The sequence below is a fragment of the Scyliorhinus canicula genome, chromosome 17 (assembly GCF_902713615.1).
Source record: "Scyliorhinus canicula chromosome 17, sScyCan1.1, whole genome shotgun sequence".
Taxonomy (NCBI): Eukaryota; Metazoa; Chordata; class Chondrichthyes; order Carcharhiniformes; family Scyliorhinidae; genus Scyliorhinus; species Scyliorhinus canicula.
Genome location: NC_052162.1, coordinates 120683002 through 120704338, shown reverse-complemented (window position 1 = coordinate 120704338; position 21337 = coordinate 120683002). Strand labels below are relative to the sequence as shown.

Below are 21337 nucleotides of genomic sequence, written 5' to 3'. Positions count from 1 at the left end.
GAATCCTCGGGATAGTCAATTTTAAAAGTTTATTAAATGAAAAAGGTTTATTGAACAACTTTAAGACATTGACTTTTACAACTTCATGTGGGTGATCAGTCTGTAGCAGCGTAACCCTCTCTGGCTCCTTCTTTGACAGTAATTCTTGTGGAATTCAGCCTCGGGAGTCTGGATCCTTCTTTGGCAGTAATTTTCTTGGAACTCAGCCTCGGGAATCTTCAGTACTTGGTCAGCAAGGAAGACCTTCGAAACCTCTACTTTTATCCCCAAAGTGACCATTACCTCACATCAGAGTTGGGCCTGTTGTAACATGACAATTGTTCAATTTGATCACTGGATTAATTGAATTGGTGGACAGGTAGGGCCATGGCGTCTGCGGTGGACAGGTAGGGCCATGGCGGTATGCGAATTGCAGTGGATCAAGGCACCCTGGGAGTCTGGAGTTGAAGTGCCTCATGGCCAACCTCTCGAAGCTCATCATAATGATCGATGCCAAGGCCACCGGATGGTAGTGGTTGAGGCACGTTGCCTGGTTCTCCTTTGGCACCGGTAGGGATGGTGGTCTTCTTGAAACAGGTGGGAATCTAGGAACGGAGTAGGGAGAGGTTGAGGATGTCCGGAAACACATCCGCCAGTTGGTCTGCACAGTATCTGGGTGCACGACCAGGGATCCCGTCAGGACCTGCCGCTTACCAAGGGTTCACTTTCAAGGCCGATCTGACTTTGGAGGCTGTTCCGGTTGGTATGTCACAGGTTTGTGTCTCCAAGGTTGCTGGAGCAGTTGACAAAGGTTTGTTGGTTTCCTGTTGAAGTGAACAGAGAATGCATTGAATTTGTCGGGGAGGGGTGCCCTGTTGCCAAAGATTCTTCTCGGCTTTGCAGCTCATTATGTTGTTGAAACCTTGCCACAACCGATGAGAGTCCATGTCATTAGTCTGTGACTCTAGCTTAGTCTGGTATTGTTTCTTGACGTCCCTGTTGGCTTTGTGGAGATCGTACATAGATTTCTTGTATAGGTCAGGGTCGCCTGTCTTGAATGCCTCAGACGTGGCCTCCAGTACGGAGTGAATCACCCGATTAAACCACGGTTTCTGGTTGGGAAACGTACATACTACCTGCTTTGACACACAATCTTCTACACACTTTCTTTTTTTTTTAAATTTAGAGTACACAATTATTTTTTCCAATTAAGGGGCAATTTAGCGTGGCCAATTCACCTAACCTGCACATCTTTTGGGTCGTGGGGGCGAAACCCACGCAGAGACGGGGAGAATGTGCAAGCTCCACACAGACAGTGACCCAGGGCTGGGACGCGAACCCGGGTCCTCAGCGCCGTTGGCAGCAATGCTAACCACTGTGCCACCGTGCTGCCCTTTCTACACACTTTCTGATGAAGTCTGTGATGGTGCTGGCAAACTCGTTTAGCTTGGCTGCTGATTTCTTGAATATGGACCAGTCCACTGACTCCAAGCAGTCGCGTAGGAGCTCTTCCTTTGCCTCAGACCAGCATTTGCACAACCTTCTTAACCGGATTCTCCCGTTCAGTTTCTGCTTGTATGCCGGGAGAAGGAGCACCATCTTGTGGTCTGATTTTCCGAAGTGCGGTTGGGGGATGGATTGAGAAGCTCCCTTGATGTTTGTGTAGCAGTGGTCAAGGATGTTGGGGCCCCATTTGGGACATAAGATGTGGTGGTGGAATTTTGGCAGTACACTCGAGGTTGGCCTGGTTAAAGTCCCCGGCCACGATGAACAAGGCCTCCGGGCATTCTGCTTCATTGTTAGGTGTGACCTCGCTCGTGTCTGATCAGGTTGGATGAGGTTCTGAAGCTCTTTGTGCAGTGAGAGCAGCTGAACGGTCTCTCCTCAGAGTGAACGCGCTGGTGGGACATCAGTAACTGTGAACTTTTGAAACCCTTTCTGCAGTCAGAGCATTTAAAGGGTCTCTCATTGGTGTGATTGACATTGTGTTTCAGCAGGCTGGATAACTGAGTGAATCCCTTATCACACACAGAGCAGATGAACGGCTTCTCCCCGGTGTGAACTTGCTGGTGTGTCTGCAGGCTGGATAATCGCGTGAATCCTTTATCACACACAGAGCAGATGAATGGCCTCGCCCTGGTGTGAGCGCTCTGGTGTTTCTTCAGGTTGAATAACCGAGTGAATCCCTTATCACACATGGAGCAGATGAATGGCTTCTCCCCAGTGTGAAGTCGCTGGTGTGTCTGCAGGCTGGATAACTGAGTGAATCCTTTATCACACACGGAGCAGATGAATGGCTTCTCCCTGGTGTGAAGCCGCTGGTGTGTCTTCAGGTTGGATAACTGAGTGAATCCCTTATCACACACAGAGCAGATGAATGGCCTCTCCCCAGTGTGAAGCCGCTGGTGTGTCTGCAGGCTGGATAACTGAGCAAATCGCTTATCACACACAATGCAGATGAATGGCCTCTCCCCAGTGTGAACTCGCTGGTGGTTCTGCAAATTGGTTAAATGAGTGAATCCCTTCTCACACTGAGAGCAGGTGAATGGCCTCTCCCCGGTGTGAACTCGCTGGTGTCCCTGCAGGCTGTATAACTCAGTGAATCCCTTCCCACAGTCAGAGCAGGTGAATGGCCTCTCCCCACTGTGAACTCGTTCGTGTCTCCGCAAGTTTCCTATGGCAGCGAATCCCTGTTCACACTGAGAGCAGGTGAAAGGCCTCTCTCCAGTGTGACTGCGTTGATGACTTTCCAGCTGGCACGGGGCTGTGAATCCCATCCCACAGTCCTCACATTTCCATGGTTTCTCCATGATCCGGGTGATCTTGTGTCTCACCATGTTGGACGATCAGTTGAAGCCTCATCCACACACAGAACACCTATACAGTCTCTCCCTGCTGTGAATGGTGTGATGTGTTTTTCAGGCTGTATAACTGATTAAAGCTCTTTCCACAGTCAGTGCTCTGTAACAATCTCACATGGGTGTGTGTGTCTCAGTTCTTTTCCAGTCACACTGATGTTTAAAATCTCTTGAAGCAGACAGAATAGACAAACATTTCTCCTTCTAGATTCAAAGGCTGATGATATTCGACTCCCAAGATCTGAGTGACTCAGTCAGTTCTTGACATGATATTTTGTTTGAGATATCCACCTCAAACTCCTCTCGTTCTAACTTCCTGCAAAAAGATTTTACAAAAATCATTAATGTCAGTACAGGATAGAAATTCAGAACAGACAATTCTAGTTTCTATCGAACATTGTTCGCTCTCCCTCTTTCCCTCAAATGCTCTAAATCTCCATTCCACACACTCTCCCTCCATTCTCACTCTGCTGTATCTAATATTCACCCTCCCAATTCTCCTGAAGGCACTGAATCAGGCTGATTGACAGATCCCTGCTCACTGCTTCTTGTCCTGGACACAGAGGCTGCCAGACAGATATATGTCTATGTTACTGGACAACAAATGTGTGTAATATACAGAATGGATTCACTTCCTTCCCCTCCCAATTCTTATGAAGGTACTGATTGATGCTGATCAACAAATCTAAACTCATTACAACCTGTAGAAGAGTAGAGAATCTCCATCTAAGTATATTTACAGATTAGAGATGGGGTGATTCGAAATAATGTAGGTACAGTACTATATTACAAAACTAGAAAAGATAATGCATGTATTTTACTACAGAACCATCAATAATATATATAATACATTCCATATATCTCTGTCCAATATAAAATTTTTTTTAATTCATTTACGGGATGTGAGAGTCGCTGGTTCAGCCAGCATTTATTGCCCATCCCCAGTTACCCTTCAGAAGGCAGTGATGAGTTGACTTCTTGAACCGCTGCAGTCCTCGAGTTGTAGGTACATCTCCTGTGCTGTCAGGGAAGGAGTTCCAGGATGTCGCCCCAGCAACAATGAAGGAAGGGCGATATATTTCCAAGTCCATCTGGTGAGTGACTTGGAGGTGAACCTCCAGGTAGTGGAATTCCCAGGTATCTGCTGCTTTTGTCCTTCTAGATAGTAGTGGTTGTGAGTTTGGAAGGTGCTATCTGAGGAACCTTGGTTAGTTACTGCAGTGCACATTGTAGATTGTATACACGGCTGCCATAGTTTGCCATTGGCGGAGGGTGTGAATATTTGTGGAATGGGGTGCAGTCAAGCAGGCTGCTTTGTTCTGGTTGGTGTAGGACAGCATCTTGAGTGTTGTTGGAGCTGCACTCAATCATGCAAGCAGTGATTACTCTATTACACGCCCGACCTGTGCCTTGTATATGGTGGACAGACTTTGGGGGTCAGAAGGTGCGTTACTCACTGTAGTCTTTGGCCTGCACTGGTAAGCACAGTATTAATATGGCTTGTTCAGTTCAGTTTCTGATCAATGGTAACCCTCAGGTTGTTGGTTGTGGGGGATTCAGCGATGCTAATGCCACTGAATGTTAAGGGGCGGTGGTTAGATCCTCCTTTGTAGGAGATGGTCATTGCCTGGCACTTGTGTAGCACAAATATAACTTGCCACTTATCAGCCAACATCTGGATACTGTGCAGGGAATGCTGTATTTGGACATGGATTGCTTCATTATCTGAGGAGTCACGTATGGTGCTGAACATTGTGCAGTCATCGAAAAACATCCCCACTTCTCGCCTTATGATGAAAGGGAGGTCATTGATGAAGCAGCTAAAATGGTTGAGCCGAGGAGTGTGCCCTGAGGAACTCCTGGAGCTGAGATAATTGACCTCCAACCACCACAACTATCTTCCTTTGTGTCAGGCATGACTCCAACCAGCAGAGAGTTTTTCCCGATTCCCATTGACTCCAGTTTAGCTGGGGCTCCTTGATGCCATACTCGGTCAAATGCTGCCTTGATACCAAGGGCATCACTCTCACCTCACCTCTGGCATTCAGCCCTTTTGTCCATGTTTGAACCAAGGCTGTAATGAGGTCAGGAGCTGAGTGGCCCTGGTGGGACCCAAACTGAAATGAAATGAAATGAAAACCGCTTATTGTCACGAGTAGGCTTCAATGAAGTTACTGTGAAAAGCCCCTAATCGCCACATTCCGGCGCCTGTCCGGGGAGGCTGGTACGGGAATCGAACCGTACTGCTGGCCTGCCTTGGTCTGCTTTAAAAGCCAGCGATTTAGCCTGGTGAGCTAAACCAGCCACTGGACATCCGTGAGCAGGTTTTGCTGAGTAAGTACTGCTTGATAGCACTGTTAATGACTCCGTCCATCACCTTGCTGCTGGCGGAGAGTATTCCGACAGGGAAGTAATTGGTTGGGTTTGATTTGTCCTGTTTACTGTTCCCTTTAATATCAGCCATCTCCTGGGGAAACCAGCCCTTTAAATGTGAACATTAGGAAAGAGATCACTATTTTAGCCAGACAAATAATTGTGTCAAGCTGAGGGAGCAAAGGATGTCAATGTCTTTAAGAGAGAGAGAGAGAGACCTGGGCCAAGCTTTCCAGAGTCTGCACCCTCCCTGGATTCACTTCCTTTCCCTTCAGTTGCTGCAAGTCACCAATTGCAGATGAGAATGAAGAAAGAAATGGAAAGGGGGAGAAAAGAAAGTGTTTTACTCACAGATGTTGGAGACAGGGGGACGGTTCAGTCTGTGTGCAGCTCAAGTTCACACAGGGTTGAAGGAACAACAGCTTTGCTTGGCACAAACCTCCATGTCCAACTTCCGCATTGAGACAATGGGGGAGCTCTGATTGGCGGAGGAGCAGAGTCCTTCCGGTCCTCCTATCTTCTTGTTGGTCAACACCTCAGCGGGAAGGTCAACGGAAGTGAGCTCCCCTGCACATGCGCAACTTCCCCTCTCCCTGAGACATGCGCAGTCCCATGTCAGTGGAGGGGGAGATCACCGACGGCCGGAACTGTCAGCCGGTTGCCTGGAAACCTTGTCTCGAGGATGTGTGGAGGAAGGGAACTTGGGTGGGGGCAGGGCTCCCACATCTGCGCGCGCTGGGCAATGACGTCACCGCGGAGTAGATTTATTCCTATTGGCTGATTTAGGACGAGCTACTTTGTGATGTCACAATGTGGAGGTTGGACAATGAGCTTCAAACTAAAACTTCCTCCTCTGGGCAACATCTGGGAGCAAATCAATGTCTCCCCCTTTCAGAAGGTTCTAAGATGTAGGAACAGTATTAGGCCATTTGGCCCATCGAGTCGAACCCTTCAACCCGATTAAAAATCTGTCTAACGCCTCCCTAAATTTACTCACTGTCCCAGCTCCACCACACTCTGGGGTAGTGAATTCCACAGATTCACAGCCCTTTGGAAGAAGCAGTTTCTCCTCAACTCTTTAGAATTTGTTATCTCTTTTTTTGAATAATCTTTATTGTCACAAGTTGGCTTACATTAACACTGCAGTGAAGTTACTGGGAAAAGCCCCAAGCTCCACATTTTGTCGACTGTTCGGGCACGCAGTGGGAGAATTCAGAATGTCCAAATGATCTAACAGCACGTCTTTCAGGGCTTGTGGGAGGAAACTGAAGCACCTGGTGGAATCATAGAATTTACAGAGCAGAAGGAGGGCATTCAGCCCATCGAGTCTGCACCAGCCCCCGGAAAGAGCACCCCACCCCAGCCCACGCCCCAACCCACGCCTCCACCCCATGCCCGTAACCCACCTAACCTTTTTGGACACTAAGGGCAATTTATCATGGCCAATCCGCCTTATATCATGGATGATCTACCTAACCTGCACATGGACTGTGGGAGGAAACCGGAGCACCTGTACAAACCTACACAGACACGGGGAGAATGTGCAGACTCCACACAGCCAGTGACCCAAGCCGGAATCAAACCTGGGACCCTGGAGATGTGAAGCAACTGTGCTAACTACTGTGCTACCATGCTGTCCATCTTATCCTCAGACTATTACCTTTCGTTCTAGAATGCCTGAAAGACATGCTGTTAGGGGAATTGAACATTCTGAATTCTCCTTCTGTGTACCTGAACAGGCGCCGGAATGTGGCGACTTGGGGAGTTTCACAGTAACTTCATTACCGTGTATTTTTAAAAATTTAAAGTACCCAATTCAGTTTTTTCAATTAAGTTGCAATTTAGCGTGGCCAATCCACCTGGGCTACACATCTTTGGGTCGTGGGGGTGAAACTCACGCAAACGGGGAGAATGTGCAAACTCCGCATGGACAGTGACCCAGATCCGGGATCGAACCTGGGACCTCGGCGCCATGAGGCGGCAGTGCTAACCACTGTGCCACCGTGCTGCCCCATTGCCGTGTTAATGTGAGCCTACCTGTGACAAAAATAAATATTATTATTAAGAGGGAGTAGCCTCTCCAAAGCAGCCTTCAGGACGAGCGACAATGCAGAATCGCCGAGCAGAAACTTATAGCCAAGTTCCGCACACATGAGTACGGCCTCAACCGGCAACCGGGACCTTGGAATAATTTCCCATTGCATTCATCCCCCCCCCCAACCATGTAGCTACAGTTAATATATGTTTTTTTAAAATTAAATTCAGAGAACCCGATTAATTTTTTTTTCCAATCAAGGGGCAATCCAGCATGGCCAATTCACCTATCCTGCACACCTTTCTGGGTTTATGGGGGTGAGACCCACGCAAACACGGGAGAATGTGCAAACTCCACATGGAATGTGACCCAGGGCTGGGACCGAACCCGGGTCCAAACTTTCCAGAGTCTGCACCCTCCCTGGATTCACTTCCTTTCCCTTCAGTTGCTGCAAGTCACCAGTTGAAGGTCAGAATGAGAAAAGAAATGGAAAGGGGGAGAAAAGAAAGTGTTTTACTCAGATGTTGGAGACAGGAAGTAGTTTCCCTCTGTGAAACTCAATTTTCATTCACACAAAGCCACTCTCTGGCACTGATTGGCTGGAGGAGCACAGTCCTTCCGGTCCTTCAATTCTTCCCATTGGTCAACACCTGAGTAAGAAGGTCAGGTTGTTGACTCCTCCCTGCACATGCCCTCTCCCCTCTCCCTTGGACATGCGCAGTCCCGCGCCGCCCACCCGCGCGGCGGATAGAGCCGTTTCTCCAGTCCGGGGAATTGTGGGAGCCGAGGCCGCCATTACTCATCTGGAGCCCAGTCTCCAAACTCCTGGGACTGGGATGAAAAGTGCGGGTACGGGACAATCACTGGATTTGACTGTGACGTATCCCTTTGCAGAACAGTTTGTTAACTTCAGGTGTAAAGATTTAGACATCTGGGTGACATATTGGGGAGGGAATAGGTGAGACTGAAACTGAACCCGAGAGTCAGCACCTTCAGGGAAGGAGAATTGAGGGAAAAGCAGGAGGAGCATAGTGGGATGAAGTAGTGTTACAATCAGTAGGGAGGAGGTAGAGATTGGGGACACAGATTTATTGTTTGAGACAAAGAGTGATTCTGCTGTGGTTGCTGTGCCAAACCTTATTGATGCTGAAGGTTGGGGATCATTTTTGCTGATGTTAGAGACTCCTGTAACTGAGATGGATTTTAAAATTCTGGATTCAGGTCATATAAACCACATTTGAATTGTACACCCTGTGTCCTGTCCTTCCTGTAGTTCAGTTGTGTCTACTGATTGCTGGGTGATCAGTGTCTCTTTAAGAACTGCTGTTGGGCATGGTTGGATTCCATGTCTCCCTGTCCCCCTCTCATTCCCTTATCCCACAACCCCCCACCTTCCTTACTGTGTCATGACTGCCTTCTCCTGTTCTTTGTCTTCTCAGCTGTTGGCTACAAACAGGTCTTGGAACAACCAAGTGAACGGCTCCCACGTTTTGTGGAAACCCTCTTCCGACCTCAGATGGCAAACTTTTGCTTGGCCCTTCCGAATTTTATTAACTATTACTGGGCGGCTTGGAGCCATTCCTGACTTGGACACACGCAAGCTGATTGTGGGGAGGGGGACTGGAACTTGGTGCAGGAGCCAAGGTTGGACAGATCACAGCCGCGCTCGCTGGTCCCATCAGGGGGGGCAAAGATGCTAATGGTGGAAATGGGAGGGGTGGACCCTTGGAGGTTCCTACACCCAGGGAAATTGGAGTACTTGTTTTTTTCAGCAGTCCATAGGGTATTCCCGCGGATTGACTTTTTGTGGTGGGAAAGGCTTTGTTGGCTGGAGTCAGGGGGTCGGAATACTCTGCAATTGCTGTGTCAGGTCACGTGCCACATTGGGTGGATATGGTACTGGAGAAGGGGGTAGTGCAGAGGCCGGGGTGGAAACTGGATGTAGGGCTTTTGGGGAACCAAGTATTCTGTAAAAAAATTGAAAAGGTAATTAAGGAATATGTAAGATTCAACTGTATGGGTGAGGGAGGCTCTAAAGGCGGTAGTGAGGGGTGAGGTAATTTTGTTTAAGGCCAGGGTGGACAAGGAGGAGAGGTTGGAGCGGCAGAGGCTAATAGATGAGATGTTGGAGGCAGATAGGAGTTATGAGGAGGACGGGGACCCAGCGATGCTGGGAAAGAGGAAGGAACAACAGGCAAGCTTCGACCGACTATCCACCAGGAAGGCGGTGCGCCAACTGAGGCGAGCAAGGGGTGCAGTTTATGAACATGGAGACAAGGTCAGCTCCAGAGAGAGGCAGCAGCAAGGGAAATTCTTCAGGTAAAGGATAGGTCCGGGAAGTTGGTGGTGGCTCCGGAGCGGATTAACAGGGTTTTTGAGGAATTCTACGAGAGGTTGTACAGGTCGGAGCCACCCGGGGGAGACCGTGAGAGGCGGGAATTTCTAGATGGGTTGGAGTACCCGAGGCTAGGGGAGGGAGACAAGGCTACATTAGAAGCAGCAATACTGGAGCAGGAGATAAAAGACGCGATTGGGAGGATGCAGTCGGGGAAGATGGCAGGGCCGGATGGGTTTCCGGTGGAATATTATAGACAATGCAAGGATAAGTTGGCACCCTTGATGATAGGGATGTTTGAAGAGGCGATAGGGAAGGGAGTGCTGCCGCAAACCTTGGGGCAGGCATCGATTTCACTGTTGCTCAAAAAGGATAAGGATGTTCTTATGATCCGACTGAGTGTGAGTCGTATAGGCCCATTTCACTTCTTAATGTGGATGCAAAGGTATTGGCAAAGGTACTGGCGGGTAGGCTGGAGGGATGCCTCCCGAAGATGATAGGTGAGGATCAGACAGGGTTCGTGAAAGGGAGGCAGCTGTTTTCGAACATTAGGAGGATCTTGAACATCATTATGGCACCGGCGGAAGGGAAGGAAACAGAGGTGGTGGCACTGGACGCCGAGAAGGTGTTTGATTGGGTGGAACGGGGGTACCTGATGGCAGTGCTGGAACGGTTTGGGATTGGACCAAGATTTGTGAACTGGGTAAAGTTATATAAGGAGCCAAAGGCAAGTGTCCGCATGAACAATATCAGTTCGAGATACTTCTCTCTCCACCGTGGGACGAGGCAGGGATGTCCTATGTGCCCCCTGCTGTTTGCGCTTGCGATTGAGCCGTTGACCATCACATTAAGAAGTTCGGGAGCATGGAAAGGAATAGTGAGGGGGGGGGGGGGGGGGGGAGGATAGAGCATCGGGTGTCCTTGTATGCCGACGTCTTGCTGCTGTATGTGTCGGAGCCGAGTGCGTCGATAGGAATATTGGAGTTGCAGGTATTTGGGTCTTTCTCTGGGTACAAGCTGAACTTGGACAAGAGTGAGTATTTTGTGGTGTCTCAGCCGGGCTGCCATTCCGTAGGGCAGGGACTTACTTTAGGTATTTGGGGGTGCAGGTTGCCCGGGAGTGGGGAAGGCTTCGCAGATACAACATCACTAGTTTGGTAGGGGAGAGTGAAAGCCGACCTGGCGAGGTGGGATGGTCTCCCTCTGTCACTGGCGGGTCGGGTGCAGGCGGTTAAAATGAATGTGTTGCCGCAAATTCTGTTTATTTTTCAATGCCTGCCGATTTTCCTGCCAAAGTCCTTTTTCAGGGAGATTGAGGGGAGGATTACCTCATTTATATGGGTAGGGAAGGTGGCCAGAGTGAGGAAGGTATTGCTACAGAGGGGAAGGCAGGCAGGGGGTTTGGGTCTCCCGAACCTGATATACTACGACTGGGTGGCGAATGTGGAGAAGGTGCGGAGCTGTGTCAGGGGGCTTGATTCCCAGTGGGTCAGAATGGAGGAGAGTTCGTGCAGGGGGTCGGGGCTTAAGGCACTGGCAACGGCCCCGCTCCCGATAGCTCCGGGGAAATACTCAGGGAGTCCAGTAGTAATAGCTTCATTGAAAATCTGGAGGCAGTTTCGCCAACACTTTAGATTGGGGGCAGGGTCGAGGGAAATGCCGAGCTGGGAGAACCACAGATGTGAGCCAGGGAGATGGGACGGAACCTTTCGGAAATGGGAAGAGAAGGGGATTAAGACGCTAAAAGATTTGTTTCCTCGGGGTCGATTTGCAGGATTGAGGGAGCTGGAAGCGAGGTATGGGCTGGAGCAGGGAGAAGGGTTTAGGTATGTGCAGGTTCGGGACTTTGCCAGGAAGGAGATTCAGAGCTTCCCGGAGGAACCGGCTTCCACATTGTTGGAGGAGATGCTGGCGGCAAGTGGACTGGAGACGGAGCAGTGTCAGCGGTATACGGAGCTATGTTGGAAAAGGATAAGGCACCACTGGAGGGGATCAAAGCAAAGTGGGAGGAAGAATTGGGAGAGGTTATAGAGGAGGGGATCTGGTGTGAGGTGCTCCGGAGAGTGAATGCCTCCACCTCGTGTGCGAGGTTGGGGCTGATACAGCTGAAGGTGGTGTACAGGGCACACCTCACGAGGGCATGGATGAGCCGATTCTTTGAAGGAGTAGAGGATGTGTGTGAACGTTACGGGGGTGCCCCGCTAATCATGTTCATATGTTCTGGTCCTGTCCAAAGCTTGGGAAGTACTGGAAGGAGGTGTTTAGGGTAATTTCCAAGGTGGTGCATGTGAAGCTGGACCCGGGTCCCCGGGAGGCCATATTCGGGGTGTCGGATCAGCCAGGGTTGGAAACGGGTGCAGAGGCAGATATCATAGCCTTTGCCTTGTTGATCGCCTGAAGGCGGATCCTGTTGGGATGGAGAGCGGCCTCTCCACCCTGTGCCCTGGCGTGGCGGGGGGACCTGTTGGAATACTTGACCCTTGAGAAGGTTAAGTTTGAACTGAGGGGGAAGCTCGAGGGATTCTACAAGTCATGGGCACTATTTGTTATGCACCTTGAAGAACTGGATAACATCGAACATTAGTCGGGGGGGGGGGGGGGGCGGCTGTGTATGTTGAAGATGGCTATGGGTAATCCCTGATTCCTTTTTATTTTGGTCATTTGTTTATGTTAACATGCGGGCTGATGTCTGGGCATGGTGGGAGGATGGGATCGTTGTTACTGTTATGGGATTTGAGATATTTGTTGTTATTTGTTGTTGGGTTTTGATTGTTGTTGGGTGTAAACTCGGGAGAAAAATTGTGAAAAAGGAGAATAAAAATATTTTTTTTAAAAGTCGGTGGAAGAGTTTGGGATGATGTTGGAGGACGGACTATGGTGTGAGGTGCTGTGGAGGGTTAACGCCTCAAACTCGTGTGTGAGGCTGGGGTTGACTCATTTGAAAGTTGTGCACGGGTGCACTTAATGAAGGCGAGGACACCCCCCCCCCCCCCCCCCCCCCCGGGCCTAGGCGTGGCTATTTTTTAAATCAACTTCACATCAAAATCTGACAACGTTACTCAATTCATTGAAGAACAATGGCTTTTAAATCCAGGAGGAGCAATGTTTTATTATTCCTTGTGCTTCAAAATGTTTTCAACATCAGTGTGACTGGAAAAGCACTGAGACACACACCCGAGTGAGAGTGTTCCTGATTCTGACTCTGGAAAGAGCCTGAAAAAGCATTGCACCATCACAGCGGGCAGAGACGGTACACGTATTCTGTGTGAGCCTTCAACTGATTGTCTTACCCGAAGAGACAGCAGGAAACAATGGAAATGCACAAGTGCATTCACACCGGGGAGAGCGCATTTAGCTGCTCTCACTGCACAAAGAAGTTTAGAAGGTCATCTGCACTGCAGAGACACCAGCGAGATTGAGTTGTCCATCGACAGTGGAAACTCATCGGCACATTCACACCAGGGTGTGACCATTCTGCTCCTCTGTGTGGGCAAGGATTCCATGTTCCATCCAGCCTGTGGACACACCAGCGAGTTCATACTGACGAGAGGCCGTTTGCCTGCTCTGACTGTGGAAAGAGATTCAATAATTCATCGCACCTAAAAATAAAAATCTCAAGTAGGCTTCCATTATCACTGCAATAAAGTTACTGTGAAAATCCCGTAATCGCCACACTCCGGTGCCTGTTCGGGTACAGTGAGGGAAAATTCAGAATGTCGAATTCACCTAACAAGCACGTCTTTCGGGACTTGTGGGAGGAAACTGGAGCACCCGAAGGAAACCCATGCAGACACTGGGAGAATGTACAGACTCTGCACAGACAGTGACTCAAGCTGGGAATCGAACCCGGGTCCCTGGCGCGAGCCAGCTGATGGGGACGGCAGGAGCTCCCAGTATGGACCGAGGCTGCTTCCCTTCAGTGGTTACAGTGTGGGAACTGGCCATTTAAAGGGGCTGCCTTGACTCGCTGGTCTGAGAATCCACCCCTTTACCCCTCTGTGTAACATCGGGGCTGGTCAATGTACTGAAAGCCATTTGCTTCTGTTCTCTTTTGTCTAAAATCAAATTGGAAGGAAAAGAGAATTCCAGACATTATTGACATCACTGTACATATTGCAGACACACATTTATTTATCTTTGATCACAGAATCGCACTGCACAGGAGGACATTCGGCCCATCATGCCTGTGCTGGCTCTTTGAAATAACTACTCAATTAGTCCCACCATCCTGTCCTTTCCCTGAAAGCTAGTCCCTTTCTAAAATTTATCCAACTCCCTGTGTTGAATCTGCTTCCACCAGCCTGTCAGGCAGTGCATTCCGGATCACACCTCACTGTGTAAAGATTCATCTTCCTCATTTCCCCTCTGGCTTCTGTGTGAATTACCTTAAATCTGTGTCCTCTGGTTAACAAACCATTTGTCAGTAGAAACAGTTTCTCTTCATTTACTCGATGCAAACCGTTCATGATCTTGTCTAAACTCAGATAATAGGGAAATCCTGAACAGTCCCATTGTTCTGCTCCACGGAACAATTTACATCAATGGTTAAATCCAATAAAATTAACCCAGTGACAATAATGACCAATTGTCTGATTACAACAGGTCTGATTCAAGATGAGGTAATATTAATTCAAGAGGTCAAAGTGGGATTTGTGAGTGATCTTGGGCTTTGTAAGTTGGACTCTAGTCGTGGAGACACTGAGTGCTCCTGGGCAGGATTTTGGGAAATCACTGTTGGTTCAGGAACCTGAAGAAGATTCACACTTCTCCCAGGGCAGGTCACCCAATTGAGGTGATGAACGTCACTCGTGTACTTCATCAGTATACTGCTTTTAAAGAAATAAACATTTGACATTTGAGAGTCCTCTCTTGCCTGATTGTTAAGCCTCTTTCGAATTGAGGCATTTTAGAGGGTCATTTTGGAACTGAGTAAATAAGACACTTCAACCAAATTAAACTGAATCTAAATATTAATTATATACCCTTTAAAACAGAGATAGGACCTCCACGATGTGCAAGACCAACAAGGATGATATCAGAACTGAGAGTGTTTAAGTTTCAGGAGAGATTGAACAGGTTGGGGATATTTCCCCTGGGGAAGAGAAGGTTGAAGACTGACCTGATAGAGACTTTAATGGATGTGATAGGATTGACATCATCAGGGTGGCATAGTGGTTAGCACTGCTGCCTCACAATGCTGAGGACCCAGGTTCACTCCCGGCCGTGGGTCGCTGACAATGTGGAGTTTGCACATTCTCCCCGTGTCTGCGTGGGTCTTGCCCCCACAACCCAAAATGATGTTCAGGTTAGGTGGATTGGCCATGCTAAATTGCCCCTTAATTGGCAAAAAATTATTGAGTACTCTAAATATATATAATTTTTTTATTAAAGTCATCACTGTGATTACAGAATAGAAATTCAAAACTGACAATCCTAGTTATCACAGAAAATAATTCTTCCTCTCAAACTATAAATATCTGAACCTCACACATGCTCTCCTCACTATTGATTTTAACACTAATTTATCCTTCTGTCCTCCTGCATTTCCCCAAATCTCCTCCCGTGAAGATGCTGACTCTCGGCTTCAGTTTCACTCTCACCCATTGCCCTCTCCAGGTGCTAAGGGCGAACGTCACAATCAATTCCCGTGACTACCAACATGTGCTTTGTGTCAGGGTGAGGTCACTGCCCCCCTCCACTTTTCATCCCAAACCCAGGAGTTTGGAGAGTGTCGGCCGAAGGTCCCAGAATCCCCCGCGCTGGGGAAAACGCTCTATCCGCCGCACGGGCGGGTGATCAGGTACTACGCATGTCCAAGGGTGAGGGGAAGCTGCGCATGTGTGGAGGAAGGCCCACCCCCTGACCTCCCTGCTGAGGTGTTGACCAATGGGAAACTGGGAGGACCAGAAGGACTATTGTCCTCCAGCCAATCAGAAGGCAGACCTTGTGTTAATGAACTTTGACCATGACACAGACGGAAACTTCTTCCTGTCTCCAACATCTGTGAGTAAAACACTTTCTTTTCTCCCCCTTTCAATTTCTTTTCTCATTCTCACCTTCCATTGGTCACTTGCAGCAACTGAAGGGAAAGGAAGTGAATCCAGGGAGGGTGCAGACTCTGGAAAACTTGGCCCACGTCTCTCTCTCTCAAACACATTGACATCCTTTGCTCCCTCTGCTTGACACATTTATTTGTCTGGCTAAAAGGGCGGTCTCTTTCCTAATGTTCACAATTAAAAGGGTTGGTTTCCCCAGAGTTCTCCCTGTGTCTGCACGGGTTTCCTCCAGGTGCTCCGGTTTCCTCCCACAAGTCCCAAAAGACGTACTGTCTGGTAATTTGAACATTCTGAATTTTCCCTCTGTGTACCCGAACAGCACGGTAGCATAGTGGTTTGCACAATTGCTTCACAGCTCCGGGATCCCAGGTTCGATTCCCGGCTTGGGTCACTGTCTGTGCGGAGTCTGCACGTTCTCCCTGTGTGTCCATGGGTTTCCTCCGGGTACTCCGGTTTCCTCCCACAGTCCAAAGATGTGCAGGCTAGGTGGATTGGTAATGCTAAATTGCCCTTAGTGTCCAAAATGGCCCTTGGTGTTGGGTGCAGTTACTGGGTTATGGGGATAGGGTGGAGGTGTTGACCTTGGGTAGGATGCTCTTTCCAAGAGCCAGTGCAGACTTGATGGGCTGAATGGCCTCCTGCACTGTAAATTCTATGATAATCTATGAAAAGGTAACTAATGTTCTGAGTCTGGATGACTCTGTGACAGTTAGAGAGAACTGGAAATGGGGTCAGATTTGTCGTGTAGTGGGGGAGGGATGGAATGGAGCGGTGAGGCTGGATAGGGGCAGCAATAGGTGGAGATTGTCAAAGATGTCGAAAACAGAAGATAAAAGGAATGCAAATGGTGGTAATTAAGGCTAAGAAGGGTGCTGATAGTGATATATAAAAAAGTTAGAATCTGTGAATGGCAGAATAAAGGTGAGCAGTGTGTAAAGGGCAGCTTGAAATAGTTGGAATGGGGGGAGGGGAGGAGAATAATGGTGAGGGAAAAAAACGATCAATGGAAGAAATTAAAACAAAAATATATTGATAGATAAAAATGGGGTAAAGGTGGTGGAGAGTCTGAAGTTGTTGAACTCCATGTTCAGTCCGGAAGGGTGTAACATGCCTAACCAGAAGATGAGGTGCTGTCTGCCAACTCCAGCATGATTCCACCACCAAACACATCTTCCCCTCACTCCCCCTGTCAGCATTTGGAATTCTCTACCCCAGAGGACTGTGGAACTTCAGTCATCTAGTATTTTCAAATCAGAGATTGATAACATTTCAAGGGAGTGAAGGTATCGAGGGATATGGGGGATAGTGTTGGAAAATGGTGCTGAGGTAGATTGGCCAATGATCCCATTAAATGGTTAAGCAAACCCGATGGGCAGAATTCCCGACTGCAGCTCCGATTTGTTATGATCTCTGGACAGGAAGCAGTGAGCTTGGATCTGTCAATCAGCCTGAATCAGCACCTTCAGGAGAATTGGGAGGGTGAATATTAGATACAGCAGAGTGAGAATGGAGGGAGAGTGTGTGGGATGGAGATTTACACCTTTTGGGGAATGAGAGAGGAAAGAATGTTCCATTGTAAGTAGAATTGTCTGTTCTGAATTTCTATCCTGTGCTGACAGTGATGTCTTTTGTAAATTGATTTAACAGGAGATTCGAAGAGGATGAATTACAGGCAGAAATCTAATACATGTTGTCTGGATCTGACAGTCCCTCAATTCCTTAGAACCTGAATATCATTGGCCTTCGAATCTAGAAGGAGAAATGTTTGTCTGTTCTGTCAGCTTCAAAAGATTTTAAATATCAGTGTGACTGGAAAAGCACCGAGACACACACACACCCGAGTGAGAGTGTTCCAGAGCATTGACTGTGGAAAGAGCTTTAACCAGTTACACAGCCTGAAAAAACATCACACCATTCACAGCGGGGAGAGACTGTACACGTGTTCTGTGTGTGGACAAAGCCTCAACTGATTGTCCAAACTGGACGCACACAAGGAGACCGAAAACATGGAGAAACCATGGAAATGTGAGGACTGTGGGAAGGGATTCACAGCACCTTCTGTGCTGGAAATTCATCGGCGCATTCACACTGGGGAGAGGCCATTCACCTGCTCTCAGTGTGGAAAAGGATTCACTCAATTCTCTGACCTGCAGAAACACCAGCGAGTTCACACTGGGGAGAGGCCATTCATCTGCTCTCAGTGTGGGAAGAGATTCACTCGGTTATCCGCCCTGCAGACACACCAGCGAGTTCACACTGGGGAGAGGCCATTCACCTGCTCTCAGTGTGGGAAGGGATTCAGTCATTCATCTACCCTGCAGACACACCAGAGAGTTCACACTGGGGAGAGGCCATTCACCTGCTCTCAGTGTGGGAAGGGATTCACTCAGTTCTCCCAACTGCGGGCACACCAGCGAGTTCATACTGGGGAAAGACCGTTCACCTGCTCTCAGTGTGGGAAGGGATTCACTCACTTATGGAACCTGCGGACACATCAACGAATTCACACTGCAGAGAAACCGTTCGCCTGCTCTCAGTGTGGGAAGAAATTCAGACATTCATCCGCCCTGCAGAATCATCTGCAAATTCACACTGGGGAGAGGCCGTTCACCTGCTCTCAGTGTGGGAAGGGATTCACTCGGATATCCAGTTTGCGGACACACCAGCGAGTTCACACTGGGGAAAGGCCATTCGCCTGCTCCCAATGTGGGAATGGATTCACTCGATTATCCCACCTGCAGAGCCACCAGCGAGTTCACACTGGGGAGAGGCCGTTCAACTGCTCTCAGTGTGGGAAAGGATTCACTCAGTCATCCAGCCTGAAGTCACACCAGCGAGTTCACACTGGGGAGAGGCCGTTCACTTGCTCTCAGTGTGGGAAGAGATTTGCTTGGTTATCCAACCTGCGAACACACCAGCGAGTTCACACTGGGGGGAGGCCGTTCACCTGCTCTGAGTAGGTGAGATATTCAGTGATCCATCCCAACTGCGGACACACTGCCAAGTTCTCACTGGGGAGAGGCCGTTCACCTGCTCTCCGTGTGGGAGAGATTTTGTGTTTGATCGCACATGCTCACACACCAAGTTCACAATTGATTACAGGGGTTGGATTCCGCTGTTCTGCTCTCAATTGCATCCAGGGCTGCATTGTGTTAATTCTGTCAGTTGATCAATAAGGATGGGCGGAGGGTTTCTTCCTGCTGGACTGGTTGGTCTCACAAATTTGCCTCCAGTGGGCTGATGATCATTGAGCCAGGTTGTGAATTCCTGGCTTCAACTTTCACAAGGATCACAGAGCGAAAGGGTGTTTGATGGTTGGAAGATATGTCGTTCCCATTTCTGTTTGGAACCTCTGAAAGCATGCCACCTTGCCAAGATGGGCTATGATGGTTACATGGTTCCTTTGTTTAATTTATCCACGTGTTTTTCACAAAGAAAACTGTCAAGGTTTGAAAGGCAAGTTGTCTGTGGTAGTTTGGGACATTACAACAATAGGTATGACAATAGACAGGCAATCACTAATTTCTAAGGTATTATTAGATGTTGACATCAAATGTTGACTGCTTTAAGGAACAAAAAGCCACAGGAAAAGTGATGCAACTGTGGCTAACGAGAAAATTTAAGGATTCCATTAGATCAAAGGAAGAGGCTCATAAAGTGGCCAAAATAGCCATATGCCTGTGGATTGGTGATTGATTTAGAATTCAGCAAAGGAGGAACTGATAAAGAGAAAATAGAATATGGGATCAAACTGATGAGAAACATAAAAACCGACAGGAAAAGCTCCGATAGGAATGTGAAAAGGAAAAGATTAGCAAAGACCATTGTGGGTCCATTCCAGGCAGAGACAGGAGAGTTTATAATGGGGAATAAGGACATGTCAGAGAAACTGAACAATGCGTGTCTGTCTTCACAGAGGAATATACAGAAATCGTCCCAAAAACACGAGAGACCCAAGGGGACTAGTGAGCACGAGGAACTGGGTGTGGTCAGTTAATCCTTGTTCCACTTGTCATCTTCAATATTCTCTTGGCTGCCTGGGAGTGGCAGTGGTCACTTGATGGGCGAGGGCAGGGCAGGAGTAGCTGTGTTTATTGGGTCGGGCGGAGGGTCTGTTGGGTGATGGAGTGAGTTTCTCTCCCTGAGTTGTCCCCTTTGGAGACCCCTGGTCTGCTCCTCCTCTGGTCCTCCTCCACAGCCTGGTATGGCAGCTGCTCGGGGCAAGACCATTAGAAACTACAGAGAGTCGTGAACACAGCCCAGTCCATCACACAAACCCACCTCCCACCTGTCTACACCTCCCACTGCCTTGGGAAATAATCAAAGACCTCTCCCACCCAAATTATTCTCTCTTCCAACCCCTTCTAACAGGCAGGAGATACAAAAGTCTGAGAACACGCACTAACAGATAAAAAACAGCTTCTTCCCCGCTGTTACCAGACTCCTGAATAACTCGCTTATAGACTGAACTGATCTCTTCACACATCTTCTCTACTGAGTAGTACTGCACTCCATATGCTTTGCCCGATGCCTGTGTCTATGTATTTACATTGTGTATTTATCCATGTCCTATGTTTTGTTTTTCATGTATGGAACAATTTGTATGGACTGTACGCAGAACAATACTTGTCACTGTACCTCGGTACACGTAACAATAAAACAAATCAATCAAATCATCAATCAATCCTCTCAGGATAGGTTCTGGGGAGGTAGTAAGCTGTGGGTTGGAGGGTTTGAGTGAGAGTTTGAGTGTTGTGGATCAATGATGTTGAAGCCCTTGGGTGCGAGGGTGAGGCTGAGGGGGGAGATAGGCCCCCTGCTCCAAGTGGGATTATATAGTGACTTCCTGAATGCCCTCCTTGTTGACGCAGGGCTCCCATGGGGAGGCAGTGTTTTGTTGCCGATGAGGCTACGCAGCTCAGCCCAGATTACCCTTTTTGTGATGGTGCACGGTGCAATGTTCTTTGATTGGGCTGATGTTGAATCTTGATTGTCATGTGAATAAAGAACATCAGACTTTGTTTCATAAACACAGTTATTTATTAGTAACACGACACTAAGAAATTACTAAAATATCTAAGATTAATACAGTTGGAAATAATGGTCTAACACTAATTTACACTAAGGTATGACAGAGTCACTCTAATATGCGACTGCTGCAAACTCCTCACCAACACCTTCGGAACACATGGTGTGCCCGGGTCACGTGTCTGCATACTCACACCACCTGGAGGTCGGATGCTGGAACTACAACAGTTATACATGTATTATTATTTACGTAAAGATGATAATATATATGACAATTTACTTAACATCCCATATGGTGCTCGTTCTTGTCTGCCATCCTTTGGCCAATCCTGGTGTTACTCTCTTTTGGGGTTACTTTTCCTTGGGGAGGTAGTGTGCTGATGTCGGCCCTGATTTGGTATCTTGTATGTCGGGGGGGGGGGTTCCTTTGCCGTGTGCGGGGATGGAGGACGTACCCCTCCAGAGATGCCCAGTTGTTGGGTGGCTTGACGAGTTTTCCTTTACTTGTGGGTGGAATCTCCTTGGTGGAGGACGGTGTGAATCTTCTTGTGTTGACAGGGACAGTGCACTGCCCTGGGATGTGGTGAGAGAGGAGTGAGGTTGGGTGTGTAGTGAGTGCTGGCACGGTGTGGCTATCCTTGCTTTCCTGACTCTTGTGTACAAGGGTGGACAG

General features: G+C 48.4%; 2 protein-coding genes across 2 annotated transcripts in view; both read left to right on the top strand.

The window, feature by feature from the left end:
• Positions 1-21337, top strand: part of LOC119951774 (zinc finger protein 229-like) — a 711453-nt gene that overhangs the window by 518341 nt on the left and 171775 nt on the right. The window lies entirely within an intron of this gene.
• On the top strand, positions 15506-19953 carry LOC119951807 (oocyte zinc finger protein XlCOF6-like). Its single transcript, XM_038775169.1, has 2 exons — positions 15506-15583; positions 17284-19953. The coding sequence occupies exon 2, from the start codon at positions 17643-17645 to the stop codon at positions 18594-18596; it is 954 nt and encodes a 317-aa protein (XP_038631097.1). The 5' UTR covers positions 15506-15583; positions 17284-17642; the 3' UTR covers positions 18597-19953.

Excerpts from the sequence above, each read along its gene's own strand:
- LOC119951807 (XM_038775169.1), top strand. The coding sequence starts at position 17,643 with ATGGAGAAACCATGGAAATGTGAGGACTGTGGGAAGGGATTCACAGCA.